The sequence below is a fragment of the Lissotriton vulgaris genome, chromosome 9, assembly GCF_964263255.1.
Source record: "Lissotriton vulgaris chromosome 9, aLisVul1.2, whole genome shotgun sequence".
Classification (NCBI taxonomy): domain Eukaryota; kingdom Metazoa; phylum Chordata; class Amphibia; order Caudata; family Salamandridae; genus Lissotriton; species Lissotriton vulgaris.
In genome coordinates this window covers 340,002,240-340,022,311 of record NC_141697.1, presented here as the reverse complement: position 1 = coordinate 340,022,311, position 20,072 = coordinate 340,002,240, and the positions used below count along the sequence as shown (strand labels likewise).

Genomic DNA, 20,072 nt, shown 5'->3' with positions numbered 1-20,072 from the left:
AAGGTTGTTGTGGAACAAGATTGGGCTTTAAGCATTTCACAGTTTGTCAGAGAGTTTGTCTCATCCCTTTCCACTCCGGCAAAAATGTAACCTGATGCTACATATACCTTCTGACTCACACCCATCTCACTAATAAGTATTTCCAAAGACTTAATGTGATAGTCCTCTTTACTTGGTTTGATTCTTCGTTTCTACACCATATAATCTTTATTTATACTATGAACTCACTGTCTTAGTGGACAGTATAAAAGATTAAAATGCCGGAGAGCCAGTTTTGCAGGTAAGTTACTTTGTTATATATTGATACAGGCATTTTTTCAATGTTTTTCTTTCTTGATTGCACATTTTGTGCCATTAAAACAATGTAATACATCTATTTTCTCACCCTTATTAGTCATCAAAATTCCAAGGAACAGACAAAACAGATAATAGTGAAGTTTTCAGTTTGCAGAATGCAATTAAGGTAAGATCGTTTTAATTCATTACTGATTATTATTATGGTTCTTCAGCAAATATGTGCATTTAGGACATGACTAAAATTAGTTAGATTTACCTTCCCCTAACTGAAACATTTTTATTTTAAAGGGTCTTTTTCTTGGTCCAAAAATGAGAACTTTAGTGACTTACTTAAACACATTGTATTCTTAGCCAAAAGCATCTAAACGATTCTGCTTTAAGTAGTGGAGTACTTAAAATGCACGTTTGAAAGATCTCTGTAAACCAGTAATTGAATTAGTATGCAGATGTACTTTAACAACAACGGAATATGGGCAGATGAACAGCCTGTTGCTACTTATCAGAACTTCTGCAGGCAAATTCAAATCAAGAAGAATTTTGAAATGTACCCTCCCTAATATTAAAATATACATCTTTAAATATGTTATGTTACAATTTGTTTATATATATTTTGCGCATTGTACAGTTATTAAGGCTTTGCGATTTTATTTCTTTCCTTATTAAGAATTCACTGCTGCACATCTGGCAGTGTTTTTGGTCATCTAATGTTTGTATCATGTTGTCCTGGAGAAAATAAAAAATACTTGTGCTATAGAGCTCAAAGTAGGTTGTAGTAAAATAAGATTGTCTTCTCCAGTGCAAATGGGCGAAACCGGCTCACTTACGAGGCTAATACAGGAAGCATCATCACCAATGGCAAACAAAAAAACTATTGGTGTACAACAATGTTTTCATTTCCTATGCATTATGCCTAAACTCTAAATTCCCTGCACTTCTATGTGTGGAATTTCTGTTCTACAATTAAGAGGGACATGATGCAGCTCATCCAACAAGTAAAAAACATCCTGGAAGCACAATAACACCAGGTACCCAGGACCTGCCACTCTTATAGCCTGCTTGACCTTCCATCCTCTCTGATAGGTACTACCTCATTTACTCCTCTTAAAAGGCAATATGAATGTAGAAGCGAGTTTTGGATTTCTTATTTGACTTTGCCAGCTTCTACATCCTATTTGCTAAGCTCACTACATCCTATCACTGGTTGTCTAAGATATGCATGTAATGCAGTGATCAGTTTTCAGTTTGTGCTCCATATTGGCTGGCCTGTGGCACTTGTCCGTCTTTCAAATTTTGCAAAAGTTAAATAAGAAAGACACTCTAGCCCTATCTCACGTGGTAATAGAACATTTTTGGGGCTAATCTCCCGAAGGAGTTTCATGTGTTTTTTGACAAATGGTTTAAGAAAAGTAAACACTTCTATTTTAGTCCCCCAACCCTCGGGTGTACTCTTCGTTATAGACAGGAGTTCCCGAAAATATGAAGAGACTGCCTAAGTTCTATGAGGTCTATGATGAGCTACTCACCTGTGTGTGACCACTGATACTTATGTAGATCCCATCTCGAAGCACAGAAGCTTAAGTACTGTGCGCAAATGGCCATGAGCGTAATCGTTTTTGTGAAATTAAATTGAGAAGTGACCCTAGTAACAAGCATTGCAAAGCCAATAGGTTTCGCCTATGTGAGAGCCATTAGCTTTGACAATGTTTTTTAATCATTTTGTACTGCATTGTGGCTGCTGTGCTGCATGCCTGAAATTAAAGGGAAAACAGAGCTATGATGTAGTCAGCACTAGCCTTGTCATAGAGCTTTTTTTCTTAACTTTCATCCATACTGCACATCAGCCTGGCAGCTGTATAACATGGTTGAACATAACATTGACATAGCCTATAGCTCTTTAGTAGCTGAGACCTATTGCCTCTGCCATTGTTTGTTTTATGAAGCTTAACATATGGCAGCAAGTACATTGACCCACCGTTGCAAAGCCTTTTAAATTCGCAGGCTTCTGCAGCGCAATCCCCTTGAGACATGTTGTAATAGACACTGTATTAGTGCTCTCTCGTTCCATAGTGATTCATCCTGCACTTACAGATTTGTTAGGAGAAAATTAATATTTGGAAGTTTGTGTGGGAATTTCCAGTCCCGCAGCCAGACGCTAAAAGGGTTCCTGTGTGAAGTACTTTTGCTGGCACTTCCCTGTGTATGCAACTGAATGTTCTTCAGATATCTCGAAGAGGAACCTAAAATCTGCTTGTTGCAGATGCTGCCAGAGCTCACCAGAATGCCACTGATAAGGCTGCTGTTCTACCCATGCCTGCAGGCTGGGGGAACTGAAGCTCTTGATGGAAAGGCTTCTCTGTCACGAGTCAGACACGTTTACAAACATCAGGACTGAAAGCCTGGCTATGGAGAGAATTGGCACGGCTCGTTCTGCAAAAAAAGACCCAAATCAGGCTCACTCTTAACAAGACGACGGGGAGCATTTCAGAGAGCTGTCAGTGAGCTACCAGCTATCGCTCCGCCATAGTGCTTTTTTCAGCAGGCGGCCGGGACCATCAAGCAGCGACGATGGTGAGGAGTGCCTGGGTAGCAACATGGAGAAGGGGTGCTTTTCACGACAAATGCATTCCCTGCTCTAAACAAATGAAAAAAGCATCAGCAAACATAAAGCGCTATGGCGCTACCACTTATCGCTGCGTCTTTTTGGGGCAGGCAGGCGTGCTGGACCATTAAGCAACGGCGATAGGGAGCAGTGTGTGGGCAGCAACATGGAGAAAGGGGTAAGAAGGAAGAGAACAACAATATGGATAAGGGGTGAGATGGATAGGTAAGTCAAAATAGTACCCGAATCATAACACGAGTGGCGGATAGACACTGATTAAAGAGAATCAATCTGTGCTTGGTCCTTTCGCTACAGAAAGAAACGCAAGTGACTTCGGGTTTGCGTTTGCCAGTTAGGAGGTAGAAAAGAAGAGTGACAACGCCATTAACAAAAAAGTAAGCAATGTCTGGTCTCTGAGCCCTTTACTGTAAACAATACCCCTCGCAGCAAAACCAGATGCTCGCTGTCAGGCAAGACCTAAAAACCACCTCCACTTCACACTTACATGACTGAGAGGACAATGGTCAATGTGGCTCTTGTTTATGATGAGAACAGAGGGAAGGATTGCGTCTTTTGGATCACAGATTAAGCATTCAAATCTTGGTATGCAGAAACTGTTCCTATGGCTTCAGAATCCATTTTCCTTGACAGACATTTTGATTATTCTTCATACAGATTTTTTTAAAATTTTTTTTATTTCTTTTTATTATTTGAAGAATGGAAGCTCACAAAGCAGATTGCATTATACATATATAACACATACAGTACAGTTAGCAAATCTCGTACAATTGCAATTTCAGAAACAAGGATGCATGTTTTCTTTAAACAGTATAACAACTTAGGCTGTCGGCAATGCCTCAAAAATGAATTATGTAGATCACATTTTAAATAGCAGAAACATGGTACAAAAGGCCATATCATTAGCGGTCGAGTGACCGTTGCGATGACAAACAATCACGACATAGATACATAGGTTTTTCGGAGGTCAAGGGGGTATTTCACAAATTCACAAGACAGAGAATGCGATGCAGACACAAGCATTGTAGCCGATATGAGAACTTTAAAGACTGGCAGCTCACCAGAGGCGGCAGCCCCGTCTTTGTGTCCCGTTCACCACTCCGCACTGTGGCAGCCATGTCAGTCAATGATGTGCCCACAGGCCCAGGAGACATCGACTCATCCCTGTCTCGCACCCACTGGAGGAATGGTTCCCAGATGTCTCGAGGGCGAGAGGCTGTCGGCATGATCTCCCAGTACGTTCCAAGTTGAGTGTGTCCATAAGTCACGTCCGACAACCAGTCTGCGAATTTGGGAAGGGTTCTGCGCCCCCAGCGGATCGCCACCTGGCGTTTGGCGTATAACAGCAAGAGGGCATGTAGCTTGCGACATTTGGGTTCCGTGCCAGCCACCCACCCCAGCAATCCCAACAGCGGAGATGGCGCGTCAGCTCTCTTAAGGATCTGATTTATGGCATTGAAGATTGCCGTCCAATAGTTATGGAGGGATGGGCAGCTCCAAGCCACATGGAGGAAGGAGGCGGCCTCTGCGCCACATTTCCAGCATTTGCTGTCCTCTCTCAGACCCATACGATGGAGAGAGACGGGGGTACGGTAGAATCTATGCTAGAATTTGAAGTGAATCAACCTGAGCTTGTAATTAGGGGAAAGGTCCATTAATTGCCTACAACAAAATGTCCATTGGTCTTCAGACAGCTGCGGGTCGAGTTCAGCATTCCACAGCTGCATAGAGTTTGGAATGACAAGGGGGGATTGCTCCTGCATTGCATTATACAAACGTGATATCAACTTTTTCGGGGAGGCTCTGGCCAGTATGTTCTGGAGAGCTTGAAGTGGAGGAGGCTCCTCAGGGAAGCGGTCACCGAAAGTTCTACAGGAAGATTTCAGTTTATGGTACATGAACCTGTCTGCAAAGGATAGGGCCGGACCATCTTCTGCCGGTTGCATATCTCGGAAGGTGCCATTAGGATAAAGATCAGCAAATGTGTGTAATTGCATACCTGCCAGGGAGACGTCTCCCCCACCCTCGGCTAGGCATGGCACCATTGAGTTCTGCCTGAGAGGGACCGCCGGCGCGTATAGGATAGAAAGACCTGCCCGCCGTCGCAATTCCTGCCAGGCCCAGCGCAGCATATTAGCAGTATCCACATCAAGTGATGGTCTTGGAGCATTGTGATAGAGGGCTACACGTATTGGAAGCGGAGCCACCGAGTCCATCTCCACCGCCACATGTGGTTGATAGGGAGTGGGGTAGGCCCAAAAATGTGCAAATTGGGCCTGCGCACACAAGGCATACAGGTGCATGTCGGGCGCACCCATGCCACCCTGTCGCAATGGCAATGTCAGGAGCGCCCAGGATAGTCTTGCCTGTCCGCCTGCCCACACCAAAGACAATAGATGGGATCGCAAACAAGTGAAAAAGTGCGTCATCAAGGGGATCGGAATATTAACAAAGAGATACAGGAACTTCGGCAAAACCACCATCTTCGCTAGGGCAATATCTGCCTGCAAGAGATAGCAGCAGCTTTGATCATATGGCAACCTTCTCTTCAAGCCAAGCCACCGCTCTGCCAAAATTTAGGGTCCAGATGTCCTGGAGTTTGCAGCTGATCCACACCCCCAAATATTTAACTTCATCCGCCTCCCAACGGAGAGGAAAGTCCGACTGCACCTCTGAGGTGTTGTCAGTTAGCGGAAAAATGAACGATTTGGCCCAATTTATAGAAATGCCTGATAGTCCAGCAAACTTTACAAATTCACGGAGCAACGGGTTCAAGTTTTCAGCTGGTTTCGAGACATACAATGTCACGTCATCAGCATATAATGAAATCAATAGGCTTCGGGTGCTAAAACTTATCCCACGCGCAGTATGGTGCTGCCGAACTCTGGCCGCCAGTGGTTCCATTGCAATGGCAAATAGAAGCGGGGATAAGGGGCAACCCCGTCTCGTGCCTCGGGAAATAGAAAAACGTGGCAGATATGAGGCCGTTCACTCTCACCCTCGCCGTGGGTGCCGTGTAAAGTGAGCGAATCAGCGCTATAAAAATTGGGCTGAACCCCATGCGTTCCAGTACTCTGAAAAGATAGGGCCATTCAAGAGAATCAAAGGCCTTAGTGGCGTCCAAAAATATCGCTGCGGCCTGTTCGTTTGGGTGGAGGTAGTGTAGTACTGAGAAGACAGTCCGTAAGTTATGCGAGGTTGCACTACCCGGTATAAACCCCGATTGGCCAGGGAGGGCTATCATTGGCAACATCGGCAAAAGGCGATCCGCAATGATCTTTGCATAAATCTTCACATCAACATTTATGAGCGACAGGGGCCTATAGGAATCTAGGGATTTGCTGTCTTTGTCTGGCTTTAAAGGCGTAACTATAAGGGCTTCCCCTCCACTAGAATTTCTGTAAAGACAGCATGCAGCCTCGGCGCTGGGTCCTCTACATAAGCCTTGTAGAAGGCCGTGGTGAGTCCGTCAGGGCCTGGGGCTTTATTCAAGGGTAGTCCTTTAATAACCTTAGCGATGTCTTGGACAGTCACCGGGAGGTCCATATATTTTCGATGGGCATCGTTAAACCAGACTAGAGCAATGGAGTCTAAGTAGGATTCAAGCATTTCTCGCGTCTGAACATGCGTGGATTCATACAATGTTGAGTAAAGCGTGGCGAATGTCGACAGAATCTCCTCTTGGCCTATAATCACGTCACCCTTGGGATTAATGATGGTATGCACGTGGGCGGGCGCAGCCGTAGCAGAAATGAGCCTGGCTAGTGTCTTGCTGGGCCTATCCCCTTCACCATATCTACGCGCCTCTGCCTGTTTACCCAAGAATTTAAGCTTGCGCTGCGCTTCCTCAGTATAGTCCAACAGCTTGGCCTTTATTTGTGTCGCAACCTCAGGGGTGGGATTATCACAAAATGATCTTTCAAGGTCTTTGAGATCTTTTTCCAACGCGTTTAGGGTACCCCTAATAGCCTTGAGAATACCCGTCTGACGTGCTATGCACTGCCCCCTGATCACCACCTTGAACGCATCCCACAGTACCGACTCTGTAGACACCAATCCCACATTGCTGTCAAAGTAACTAACAATATCCGCCCTTATTTCTTCTGTGAAGGCAGCATCTAGGAAGGCATGTGGCGGTAGGCGCCAGGAGAAGGCGCGGGTGGGGACATCCGGGATTTTTAATACCAACAGACAAGGGGCGTGGTCGGATAGCGATCGGGCCATCCCCTCCACGCTCACAGTCCATGCAGCAACATCTGAAGTGACCAGCCAAAAGTCCAGTCTAGACCAGGCACGTGATGACTAGAAATGCATGTGCCTTCCCTACTCATGGGGTGTCGTACCCTCCAAATGTCTATCAGCGAGCCCTCCCTGAGTATGTCGTTTAGGGCCTTGTTGGCATGTAGGTGTGGTGGCCTAGGGGCACCTTTACGATCTAAGGAGTCATTAAGCACCACGTTGAAGTCTTCACCCCAAATAATCGTCGGGCAGTGCATTAGTTTGATCTGGGCCCATATTTTCCTGAAAAACTCTGGATCATCTACATTGGGGCCGTATACCGCCGCCAACACCACCTGTTTGCCCAATAGAGTCCCATGCAACACCACATATCTTCCCTCTGTGTCACAAATTATCGAGTGCTTCTCCAATCAAGGCCCCTCCTCACAAGTATCGCCACACCCCTTGCATAATTTGAAAGAATGGCAGAGTATACGGAGCCCCATCTAGCATGCCTGAGTCTGGGTGATGGTGAGACATTCAGATGTGTCTCCTGTGGAAAGCATATGTCAATGTTGTGCCTTTGCAGATAGCATGGAGTAGTCTTGCCTTTCTACTGTCCTGTAAGCCTTGGATATTCCACGTTAACACCCTGGTACCTCCCATTTGCCTACTACAGAGTCACAATGTTCATCATCCAGCCCAACCATATTTCGACCATATATATGAACAATAAAACACATAGTATCGAAGCATCAACCTTTAGCCAAACAACCCTTTCCCCCCGTCCTTCCCCCTCCCACACCAACCCCCCAATCAGGTTGTGATGAATCCCTCCCCAAAGCACAAAAAGCATAAAAACATCCAAACCAGTAAACAGTGGGAGACACCCCTCTGGGGCTAGGCATCTCGAGCATACAGCCCCGTTTGCACAGGGTGACTGCATATATTCAAGTAAGATCTAAGGCACTTAATTGTAGAAAGTGTTGGAGTCCGCCGTGGCTAAACCAGAGAGCCACCCAGCAGTGGCACAGTGTGGAATGATTCCGAGCGCACATTATAGTCTTAGCGGCAGTTGAATACTGCATTGCAGGGTGAGGCTCACAATGACATATGTCCAAACGACCATCAGAGCCCCTCCACCCACTTCACTACCGCAAGGGGCTATTAGTGCTTAGTCATTGTCACTCAATCTCGCCTCCGTGTCCCCGTCAGGCACAGTTTTCCTCCTTGTTTTGGAGTAACAAATGTGCTTCGCAAATTTAAGAGCGGAGTGAGCGTCTTTAAAATATTTAGCTGTCCCCTCGTGAACTACTCGTAGTTTTGCAGGATATAGAAGGGAGTATGGGAGGCCCGCCTGCAGTAGTAGGCGCTTCGCCGGTACAAATTCTTTCCTGGCCGCCTGCACCAGGGGCGTAAAATCAGGGTAGAAGGAGAGATGATAGCCTTTGTGTGTTATTTTACCTTTCTCTCTCGCCAGTTTGAGTATGAGATCCCTGGCTTGGTAATTTAGCAGCTTCACGAGGATGGGTCTTGGTGTTCCTCCAACCGGCGGTTTCTTACCCAAGGCCCTGGGAGCTCTCTCCACAGTGAACACAGGCGACAGGTTAGGGTCGAACAGTTCATGTAGTAAGTCGGTGATGAAGATCTCCATTTTCCCGATCGCCGTAGTTTCCGGAATCCCCGAGATTCGGACGTTGCATCTACTAGAACGCGCTTCCAAGTCATCAGCTTTGGCACGCAACTCAATTGTTTTTCCATGTTTGTGAACTGTGCTTTAGAGTCCTGTTGGAATTCACAGCATTCAGTATTGCGGTTTTCTAGGCAATCCATTCTGGTCTCATGCGTGCCGACCTGTGCTCTCACCGAATCCAACTGGGCGGTCATTGAGTCCAATTTCGTATCTATGCTCCGCAGGCTAGAACGCACCTCTAACATCAATTGCTTCACATCAATGTTCTGTTCGTCACCCTTTGCCCCCGACTCAGCATCTCCGGGGTCCTGGGATGGCTGCTTGTTTTAGCGCTTTTGTTCAAAGGTGAGGCGCGGCTGTCTGGGGTCCCCTTTGCCCATCTTCCCGGTTCTGCCGGTTCACCAGTGTATTGACCACAATAGCCCGCGTGCAATATCCCGGGGATACTCACAGGGCCATGCAAGAATGTCAGAAAGCCGGGTCTACAGTACACAGCAGGTCAGCACGGGCACAGTAGCTAGACAGGCAGTTATTTAACTGGGCTCAGCCGCTATCACCGTCGGTCTCTCGGCCACGCGGATTGCGCCACAGCGCTTGTAGAAGAGCAGGAGGCCCAGCCAGTGTACAGACGCTGCCCAGGGTTTCAGCAAGCAATTCTCACAGGCCACTGAGGCTTACCGGCCCCTCGCCCTGCCCCCGGCTTCAGTCCGCGAATTGGTGTCGCAGTGCGCAATGCTGCGAGTGTAGCGTTTTCAACCAGACCTCACTCAGGGCTAGCCCATTACTGCCCGGTGGCCGATCGTCCCCTCCCGCCCTCAGCAGCTGGCCGCCATCTTGACTCAATCAGGCCAGGCTGGGTACGACGCGTAACAGCAGATCTTTGTTCGCACCCAGGTTCGTGAGAGTCTTTAAGGTGTCTATCTCTCAACTGGTTACAGCTTGACGGGAGCACAGACAACAACAAGGCTTGGTACAGGCCGAAAGCATGGCATTATACCTGGCAGTGCGGGAGGGAGCACAGTTCTCGGGCATACAGTCCATCCCAAACCAAGATGGGGCCTCCCTCAACTCTTCCAGCTTCGATGTTTTAAAGTACGCTGTCAGGCAATACACATCCCTGCATCTTACTTGTGGTGGGCAGGAGAGTCGCGTTACCTCCCTCGCATGTCCGGTGCAAATCCGCTGACCCCGCCGATTCGGTGTGTGGCACTTCCAGTGCGGCCCTCTCGCCCCCGGGCTTAAGTGGAGTCAGGCGCCCAGACCGGACATCGCTTCCCTTGGCCTCCGTCACCTCGTCGTCCCGGCGCAAGTAGCCTAAGCACGCAACTTCCAAACCACACACGCTGCAGGCAGGAAAAAGGTATCCGCCGGTCGCTCTCATCAACCGCCACCACGTCGTGCAGATATTTTGAGTGTGCCCTAAGATCTTGTAGGATAATTATAGGATTAATGCTGCAGTCGGCGGAGCTCGCTTATTCAGCGGCCATCACGCTGCTCGGTCAGCCACGCCCCCGCTTCATACAGATTTTTACTGTATTATACATCATACAGCTTTTTATTAGAAGCCACTGGCGGCTGCAGATGGTCTGTGTTGGTGACCTTTGACATCCCTGTCCCAGGAATACTGAACCAGTCTTATCAGAATTCCACTCCCTTCATGGGCATATGGTAATTATAGATGGTTTTTCTAGAAGGAAACCCCCTCTTAGAATATCCACAGGACTACTATTTGTCTAGAAGTGGTTGCTCAGTCCTGTTCTGGCCCCTTAAGATGAGGAGCCCCAGAAGTGAAGACCTGGAACCACTCTGTGTTCCCTGGTGCAAAACAAATATAACATGGGCACAGGTGTTACTTCATGGAAGGAGGGAATTTGTTTTATAGTCTCATATTTCATTCCAGCCTGTATGTAGAGTTTAATTGCTTTTGGCCCCTCCTTTACTTCTTGAAATTCAACATACTTTTGCCTCTCTGAAAAATCTTCATCCATTGTATATTTTGTTCTAAGATCTTTTATCAGACAGCTGTGATTACTACTTTTTTTATGAGGTTTGATGACACATCCTTATACACTTCTGGCTGCACTGGCAATTCCACACCCAGTCATGCATTGAACACCATCATCTCCACATCCTTATGCTGCATTGTCCACCAACACTATCTTCAACACTGATCTTTCTGGCCAGCCACAATCAGTGGCTCTTGTAGTACTGATGTCCTTGCTAAGTAACCCTCTGAAGCCAGAATATATTTTTATTTGATAGCTATGTAGAAGGGGCTAAACAGATGCACAGCCTTATAAGCAAAAGCAGACTTTCTGAAACTGGATACATTCTTGTAGTTGCAGCCAGTGGAATTGAAATTATATAATTGAATATTAAAACACCACAGCCAGTCTCACTTCTTAATGAAGAACAGCACCTGTTTTAGTAATAGATATTATAAGTATCACAAAGTTATCATGGTTGTAACATCACAGCAATAATTGGGGTAAAAGAGAGGTACACTAACTATTATCTAACTGATAAGTTTTACTTCAAGCCAAATATGCAGTAAGTGGGTTGAAAAGGAGCATCAGGAGTATGCAGTGCATCTGAATCCGATGTTATGTTCTATACAGATCTGCATTGTCTGGTAAATCACTTTGCCATCTCTCCACTGATAACGTTGGGATATTACCTCATGGTGCCCTGTTATTTCCTATCTCTTGGGGCAACTTTAGCCCTCATATTTCAGCTTCTCTATAGCCATAGAACTATCTTTCCATCTGATTTATGCAGCACAATGATCTATAATAGAGCTAAGCCAACCACCGCTAAATCCCTATGTACAAGCTTGACTCCTACCATAAAGGATCTTTCTGTGTTTTGGCAAAATCTCCCTGGATACCCAGTATAGCCATTCAGGAGTAAGTCTGATTTTAACCCCCAGGTGTCAGTGGCAACTCCTCCCACCACTCTAGCCCAGGATGGCCCATCAGCATATGCAAGGTCCACCTCAACTCCCTTTGTGTGAGTGTCTGGAGTGAATGCACAAACAGCCCCTGTCAGTCCAAACCCAGACATTGAATCCACAAGCTTTCAGAGGCACACATAATGGTCAAGCAATAAAATGCCCACTTTCTAAAAGTTTTTTACTCAAGGAGGCATTTTCAAACCCACAATTAAAAAAACACCTTCACTAAAAGATGTTATTAAATTCTGAGCTCACAGCGCCTACATTCCTAATCTCTAGCTGTTCCCAATTGAAACTAACACATGTCAAAAGGCAGCTCCAATGTTAGCCTATTGTAGAGCTAGTTCTTGCAATAGTGAATAACGAAATCAGCAGTATTTCACTATCAGGACAGAAAACTTATCAACACATGTCCTACCTATAACACACATACTGCACCATGCCCATAGGGGTACCTTGCACTTACCATGAGGGTGCCTTATTTGTAAGGTCGACATGGCTGTTGAAAGTGCTCCCAGACACTGCAGTGGCAGGTCTGAGACCCACTGGACACAACCAGTGCTGCAGGCCCACTAGTAGTATGATTTATAGGATCTGGGCACACACAGTGCACTTTACTGGGTCTTACTGGTAAATCAGATATACCAATCGTGGAAAACCAATCATAACACAATGTACCGTTTGAGCACTTGCACTTTAACACTGAATAGCAGTGTAAAAATGAGGAGAGACACGAAACCAGTAAAAACAAATTCCAGCATACCATTAAAAACAGGAACTCAGTACGCAAAAGACAGGTGAAACATTCCAAAAGATGCCATTTGTCCCATACTGTCCCAATTCCCATACTGTCTATAAATATGACTGCCAACATTGTTGTGTCTAATAGAGGTGGGATTGACAACCAGGTTGGTTACAAGCAATTTTGGTCTGTTGTAATAAATTCAGTGCAACATTTAAAATTGTATAATCTAGAAGCTACATAGTAAGGCATCTTCCCCAGGATGAGACTTAGCCCATTCTTCATCCTCCATGGAGCTGAAGTCCGCCACCCACCATTTGCTTAGGTTTATAATAATAATTATGTGTAAAGCGCTGCAGCTGCCGATGGCCTAATACCATGACCCTGATTATAGACAAACATCCTATTGATTTGGGAGTTCGCTTAAAGCTCTGATTCATTCAGCAACACCCTTGTTTCTATTGGAGACTGGTCTGTAAGGTTCCAGCCAAGAGTACTATTGTAAAGATGCAATCCAGAGTATTTAAGAAGGAAGCAGTTTATTTGCCAAACAGGGAAGCAAGTCGTTCACATCAAAGACCATGTAGCAACAGACTAGTAAAACACATCACATTCTAAAAATGACATGGCTGCATTCTCAACAAGGAATGCACATAATTAAAGGTAAAGATACAACACATCTCCCTTATTATAATAACAAAAAATGAAAGAGAAATGAAAAACAAGAAAGAAAAGGAAAAAGAAATGGGAACAAGCAGAAGACAGAGATCCAGTGAAAGGAATAAGTCACTCAGGATAGTAATCTTGAAGATACAAAGGAGGTCTCCTAATTCTAGAGTTTGTCCCACGAGAAGAAACATGCACATCTTGAGGAAGTTGGAACGAGCGTTCAAGATCCGAGCATTTCACTGGAGCAGTTTCCACAACACATTTGTAAGGAATAGGACCAGGTTTCCCAACACCATCATCCCCCTCCACACACCTTGACAAACTATGCTCCAGACATCTCCCCCAGCAAGCATAACCACATTCTTCATGACCTTTACAATTCGCCTAGGCCCAAAAAACTTTGACACACCCTTAGGGGACCAAACAGCCTTTTTGACAAAAACAAAATCACCCACTTTCAAGGAAGAATTCTTCGCCCCCTTCAAAACGTCAAACCTGCGTTTGTACTTATCTTGATAGTTTTCCAACCTAGAATCCTTGAGCACAGAGCCTCTATCCTTAACGGACAACAACAAAGGATTAAGCTTGGAACCAGCAACTCTACATTTGAGTTTCTTGAAAGGCGAAATACCAGTTACACTATTGGGAGTGTTCCTGTGCGCCCAAAGTTTTTCTCTGAGAATAAGTTTCAAAGGAAGCCTTCTCTCCAAAGCGGTCTGGGCACACGCCCTAATCAACCTATTCATGCTTTCTACCAAGCCATTTGCCTACGGAGAATAAAGAGCAGTCTTATGATGAGTGATAGATAGATCCTTCAGAAAGTCAGACATTTCCTGGGAGGTGAATTGGACACCATTATCAGAGACCAATATGTCAGGTACCCCTTCGCAAGTAAAAGCATCCTTTAAAAACTCGATAACATTCCTACTTAAAACAGCACCCATACAGGAAGCAGACAACCACTTCGAAGTGTAATCTACTAGAACAACAACAAATCTCTCAGAGGGTCCAAGGTTCTCAAAGGGTCCGATAATGTCAACAGCAACTTTAGACCAAGGACGTTCAGGTATAGCAACAGGAGAAAGAGGGGCGGTGTTCACCTTCCTGGATTTATCATTACCAGCACAAATGTGGCAGTTCCTGACAACAATTTCAACTTCACGGTCCAACTCAGGCCACCAATAGGATTCCCTGACCCTTGCTTTGGTGAGGCTACGACCTAAATGTCCCTCATGAGCTAAGTTAATTATCTTCTCCCTCATTCCAAAAGGGGGAATCAATCTGTCGCCTCTGAATAATTCACCATGAACAATGTTCAATTCATCCCTTACATTCCAATAACCTTTAGCAGGATCAGGAACTTCTTTCAAAACAGGCCAACCATTGACCGTTGCTTCCAAAACAAAATTCCTTGCAGGATCATCAGAAAAACTATCTTCCCATTCCACCTCATTTAATGCAGACTCTCTTACCCAAGAAACAGTAGGAGAATCAGAATCACACATGACCAACTTATCAAGGGGTGACCTAGAGAGAAAATCAACGGGGACATTCTTAAGACCAGGTAAGTACTCAACACAGAAATTGTACACCATGAGTCCTTCAACCCATCTCTTAATTCTAGGAGTTGTACATTCGACATTCCTACACGAGAATAACTGCACAAGAGGTTTATGATCAGATCTAACGACGAAAGGTAGTCCCCACAAATAGAACCTAAAATGCTTGATGGCCCAAAAACAAGCTAAAGCTTCACGCTCAATGACAGAATATCGCTCCTCAGCACCCTTCAAAGAACGAGACGCAAAACCAATGACCTTTTCCGAACCATCCACAAGCTGTGACAAAACAGCCCCCAAACCACGTAAACTTGCATCAGTGGACAAAATAGTTTTCTTGTGCACATCAAAATGCCCCAAGGTTGGCATCTTTGCAATCTCAGACTTGACAGTTTCAAAAGCCTCAGAACACTCTTTGTTCCAATTGAAAACAGCACCCTTTTTAAGAAGAAGTCTAATTGGTTGCATCACACTAGCAACATTTGGAATGAATTTAGAATAATACTCCGACAATCCATTGAAAGATTTCACATGATCCTTGTTAGAAGGGGGTTGAGCTTGAAGGATAGCCTCCGCAAGGTCAATCTTTGGACTGATACCCTCCCCAGATATGTTGTGCCCCAAATAAGACACAGACTTAACCCTGAATTTGCATTTCTCCCGTTTCAAGGTTAAACCAGCTTCCTTGAGTCTAGACAAAACAGCAAATAAGATTACATCATGCCTGCTAACGTCAATCCCGTGGACCAAAATGTTGTCCTGGAAGAAAAGAACAGAATCAATCCCTGATAAAACATTCTTCATGACTCTCTGAAAACAAGCAGCTGCGCTGGCTAAACCAAAAGGCATCCTAATAAACCTGTATGCACCAATGAGAGTTACAAATGAAGTTAAGTGTCTTGACTCCTCATGCAATAAGACCTGGTGGTATGCTGCTGACAGATCCATAACACTTAACACAGTAGCACCACCCAACTTTGCCAAAATCTCATTGATATTAGGCAGAGGCTGCCTGTCAACCCAAATTGAACCATTTAAACTCCTGAGGTCCACACACATCCTAATTTTGGTACCCTTGTCCTTAGGTGCCAAAACAATTGGTGCAAGCCATTCTGAGGATTCTATCTCCTCAACTACACCAAGCTTCAACAGCCTATCAATTTCAACTTGAAGAGTTTTTAACATGAGATTGGGCACCTTCCGAACCTTATGTACAACAGGCTTGGCATTCCCTTTCAAAATTATCTTGTGCTTGAAACCTTTCAGTAAACCCAAATCTTCACTAAAAACCTCAGGAAATTTCTCAAAAATGTCTGAAAAATCACCCAAATGAGAAACTAACATAACCTGTTCAGGTGCGTTTGGATTCAAAGTAATTCCTAAATTCCTTTGGTGACGCCACCCAAGGAGGTTATCTCCCCTTTTTGCGACGTAAACCTTACCAACAGTTTCTCTGCCTTTAAAAGCAATGGTTTGGATGGAGTATCCTAATACCTCAATCCTTTGTTTAGCATACCCAGCAGGATTGATATCAGGAGCCAAAAGTTTGATTGTTATCTCCATCAAAATTGGTAAACCAAAATTTATCACTGATAAGAGTGAACAGTGAACCAGAGTCAGCAAGTACGGGAACAACTTTGTTGGCAATTTGGATGTCACGAGAAGGCATAAATACTTCATCATCATCAACTTGACTCACGCCATTAACAGCATCATTGGTAATACAATGAATAGCATCCTGAGAGTATACTTCATCATCATCAATACAATTAACTTTGTTTCTTTTACACATCCTAGCATAGTAGCCTTTCCTTCCACAATTTCTACAAACAGTACTTTTAGCAAAACAGTTCGGATAGTTCGGTCCATGTTTCACGCTTCCACATCTGGGGCATCTAAACTTATTCTCTTTGTTAAAATTGTTAAAATTGTAACTTTGTTTAGGTCTTTCAACTTTAAGAGTGGTTTTCTCTTGTTTGGAAGGAGCTTTGCTAACAGCAGCAACACTAGTCTCTGGTTGAGAAATTTGACGATGTTCATTACTCACACTGGAAACAGGATCAGTTTGAGAAGGACCCTTCCTAATCTCCTTAACCCAAGTAGAGGTATGTTCAACACTTTCAACAATAAGTATGGCCTCTTTCAAATTTGGATTTTTAGACAAAAGTTTTTCCTGGATTTTGAGATCATTGGTACAGCGAACAAGTTGATCGGGAATGAGAGAGTCAGTCAAAAGTTCAAAATCACAAGTTTGTGCAAGGGATTTAAGCGCTGCAACATAGTTTCCAACTCTCTCACTTAGCCTGTGTGCGCATGAAAAATTTGTGTCTTTCCATGACAACATTAATGCGTGCACCAAAATGATTTTTTAAAAGAAGTACACTCATCTCATACACATCCGAAGGTTCGCCAGCACCTCTACCAATAGGTATTGGGTCTAAACTATCATAAATATTTCTTCCTTCGATACCAAGATTGTTCAACAAAACAGCCTGTTTCCTGACGGCAGAAAACTTCTCCCCAACAATGGCAAGCAAATAAGAGTCAAAAATAGGTTTCCACTTCTTCCATGGTAAGATTGGTTCACCTTGCTCACTTAAAAATTGGGGAGGTTGATTCATTCCACTGGCACAAGAAGACATGCTGAAAAGCAAGATAACTAAACAAACTAACACAATAAGTTAACTAAATAAGCTAACACAACAATCTAAAATAATAATCCAAAATAATGAATTAAAATAACAACGAGAACAAACTTCTCTGTTGCTTTTTGCTTTTCTTTTCCTCCGTACTACTTTTCTTGAGTACTTCAATTCCCAAAGCAAACTTCTTTTCTTCAAATGAACATCAATAAATTCCAATGTAATAGGGATGATTTCCAGCTGATTACGGTAAACATATGGTCAAATTTGCATCAAAACATAAAAATATGACTTGCCTCAATCCATCCGGTAAACGTGGTGAAATGCGCGTGAAATGCGCAAAATGAGAGGTTAATAACGCGCTTGTCAAAAACAACAACGCACTTCGGTAGCTTGCTAGCAACAGCAATGCGCGTCAGGACGGCAAAGGACACGGTTGCATAGCAACGAGAAATGTGCGTTCTGCGTGTGGCTGCGTGTGACGACAATGCGCGCTGAAAACAAAACGCGCTGACGACAAGACGCGCTCAGAGGCTGTGAGCTGGTGCCGGTTGCTGGAGTGACGATGAAACGTTCCGAAGAAATGGCAGGCACGCTCCAGCACAGCTCGCGCAGTTCGCGTGCAGGATTCAAAACACGCTGACTAACGAAGGTAAGCGCAACTTCAGCAAACCTTAAAGAATAATAAATATTTAAAATGTAGTTGCCGCTGAGTGCCGCAAAGAAATCACCACCATAAGAGTCAAGGAAATCACACGAAGAAAAAGAATCGGAAGTCCAGATGAATAAAAACTCACTGTCGAGGTTTTTCTTTTTTTTTTTTAAATGGAAATCTGTATCACGCCGGGTTCTCAATCACCTGTTGGGTCCATCGTCGCCAGTATTGTAAAGATGCAATCCAGAGTATTTAAGAAGGAAGCAGTTTATTTGCCCAACAGGGAAGCAAGTCGTTCATATCAAAGACCATGTAGCAACTGACTAGTAAAACACATCACATTCTAAAAATGACATGGCTGCATTCTCAACAAGGAATGCACATAATTAAAGACTACCTTTTGAAGTGCATGTCTAAATCAGTAATTGTGAAAGAGCTCAATTTGTGTTGGATCATGCCCCTCTCATCACACCAAGAGATTTTATTCCATACCTTCCAACCAAGTCTCCTAGTTTCAGTATTCCACATTCATATATTTAAGAAAGTAAAAATGCTGTGATTATGCTGTTCTATGAACAGGCTTTGAACCCTTGTTAGAATTTGCAAAGATTTTACATAGAAAATGAGGGATTGTTTTTAGGGAAAACTGTTTTTAAAACTGAATTTGGAGAAGGGAGTGGGTGAAATTGAAGGCTTTTTACCTTTTACCTCTTGTTTTTATCGAACCCACTTGATGGCCACCATTATTGGCACATCAGCAGTGAGTGGTCTAGCTGGGAACAGGAAGGGGGTATATAGGCCGCATGCTGGCGCGACCACTTGAATAGCGCGCCAAAGGCAAACCCGTCTGCGCCCATCAGCGTCCCGAAATTGGCCAGCGCCGGCCATGCTGCCGGATTGAAGTCGGAAACCTCGATGAACACAAGAAGAATAGTATATTCAGGTAAGGAGTTATGTTGAACCCAAAAGCTGATAAAGAAATAACTAGATTAGATAAATAATTGGACTAAACCATCAGACTAAGAGGGGAGATTAGGCTCGAGGAGAAGGGTACTGGAAAGGAGAATTGGGGGAAAAAGTGGGGCCCTTAAGTATGGTCACATTAATACGCGGTCGTTGGTAAAACATACACAAGAGCATTCCCTTCTACTTCACTCAATTGATTGGGACATGTTGTTTATAACAGAGACCAGGATCCCTAACGGTGCAGATGTGGACTTAGGATTCACCTGCCCACCTGGATACAAAGTAATAAATCGGCCTAGAGCCCTCAAAAGAGGAGGGGAATAGCAGTGATTTTCAAACAAAAATGGGAAATGGAAATACTCCCATTTGAGGATGTTCAGGTGATGGAAATGTTGGACTTTTCCCTGAAACGAAGAGAGAAAATAGTTTTAACAGGGATTCCCCACTATAGGCCCCCAGGTAACTCACTAAATGACCTTCAAACCCTCTTAAACCTGATTTCAAAGTGAAGCCTAACTCACTCCATGCTATTAGTGCTCATACCCAAAATAATAACTTTCTCGACTCATATGAAATTCTAGGATTAGACCAATCAGTTAAAGGGCCCACACATTAAAGAGGGCACACATTGGATCTGGTACTGGTGCCTCAAAACATGGTAGTAGTAGAGGAGGTGGTCCCATTTAGCTGGACAGATCACTATTTGATCATCTTTAAACTAATTGGGCTTAACCGAAAACAGTATTCAAAAACCGCTAGAGTGACGGTACAGGGAAGGCTGGGCCAAAATTACGAAATTTGGAAGGAAGGAAAATTTTCCATACTACATTCTGCTTTCAGGAAGAATAGACAATAGATACAAGCTATAACCATTTACGGAATGAAATTGCAAGAAAAATAAATGAACGTATTCCAAAAAAAAGGTTATCAGAACAAAAACCTTCAGTCCCATGGTATACGGAATCCCTGAAGGAAAGAAAAACTGAGTGTTAAAAGCAGGAAAACAATGGTGAAAAGCATACACAGATAAAGATACGCTATTACTAAAAGTTGTGCTACAA

The 20,072-nt window shown here is 44.2% G+C and overlaps 1 protein-coding gene across 1 annotated transcript in view; it reads left to right on the top strand.

Moving 5' to 3' along the window:
- TRIP11 (thyroid hormone receptor interactor 11) overlaps positions 1-20,072 on the top strand; it is a 485,462-nt gene that overhangs the window by 178,399 nt on the left and 286,991 nt on the right. The window contains exon 5 of the mRNA XM_086937682.1: positions 395-463. Within this exon, the coding sequence (XP_086793808.1) occupies positions 395-463 (69 nt within the window). The remainder of the gene's footprint in view (positions 1-394; positions 464-20,072) is intronic.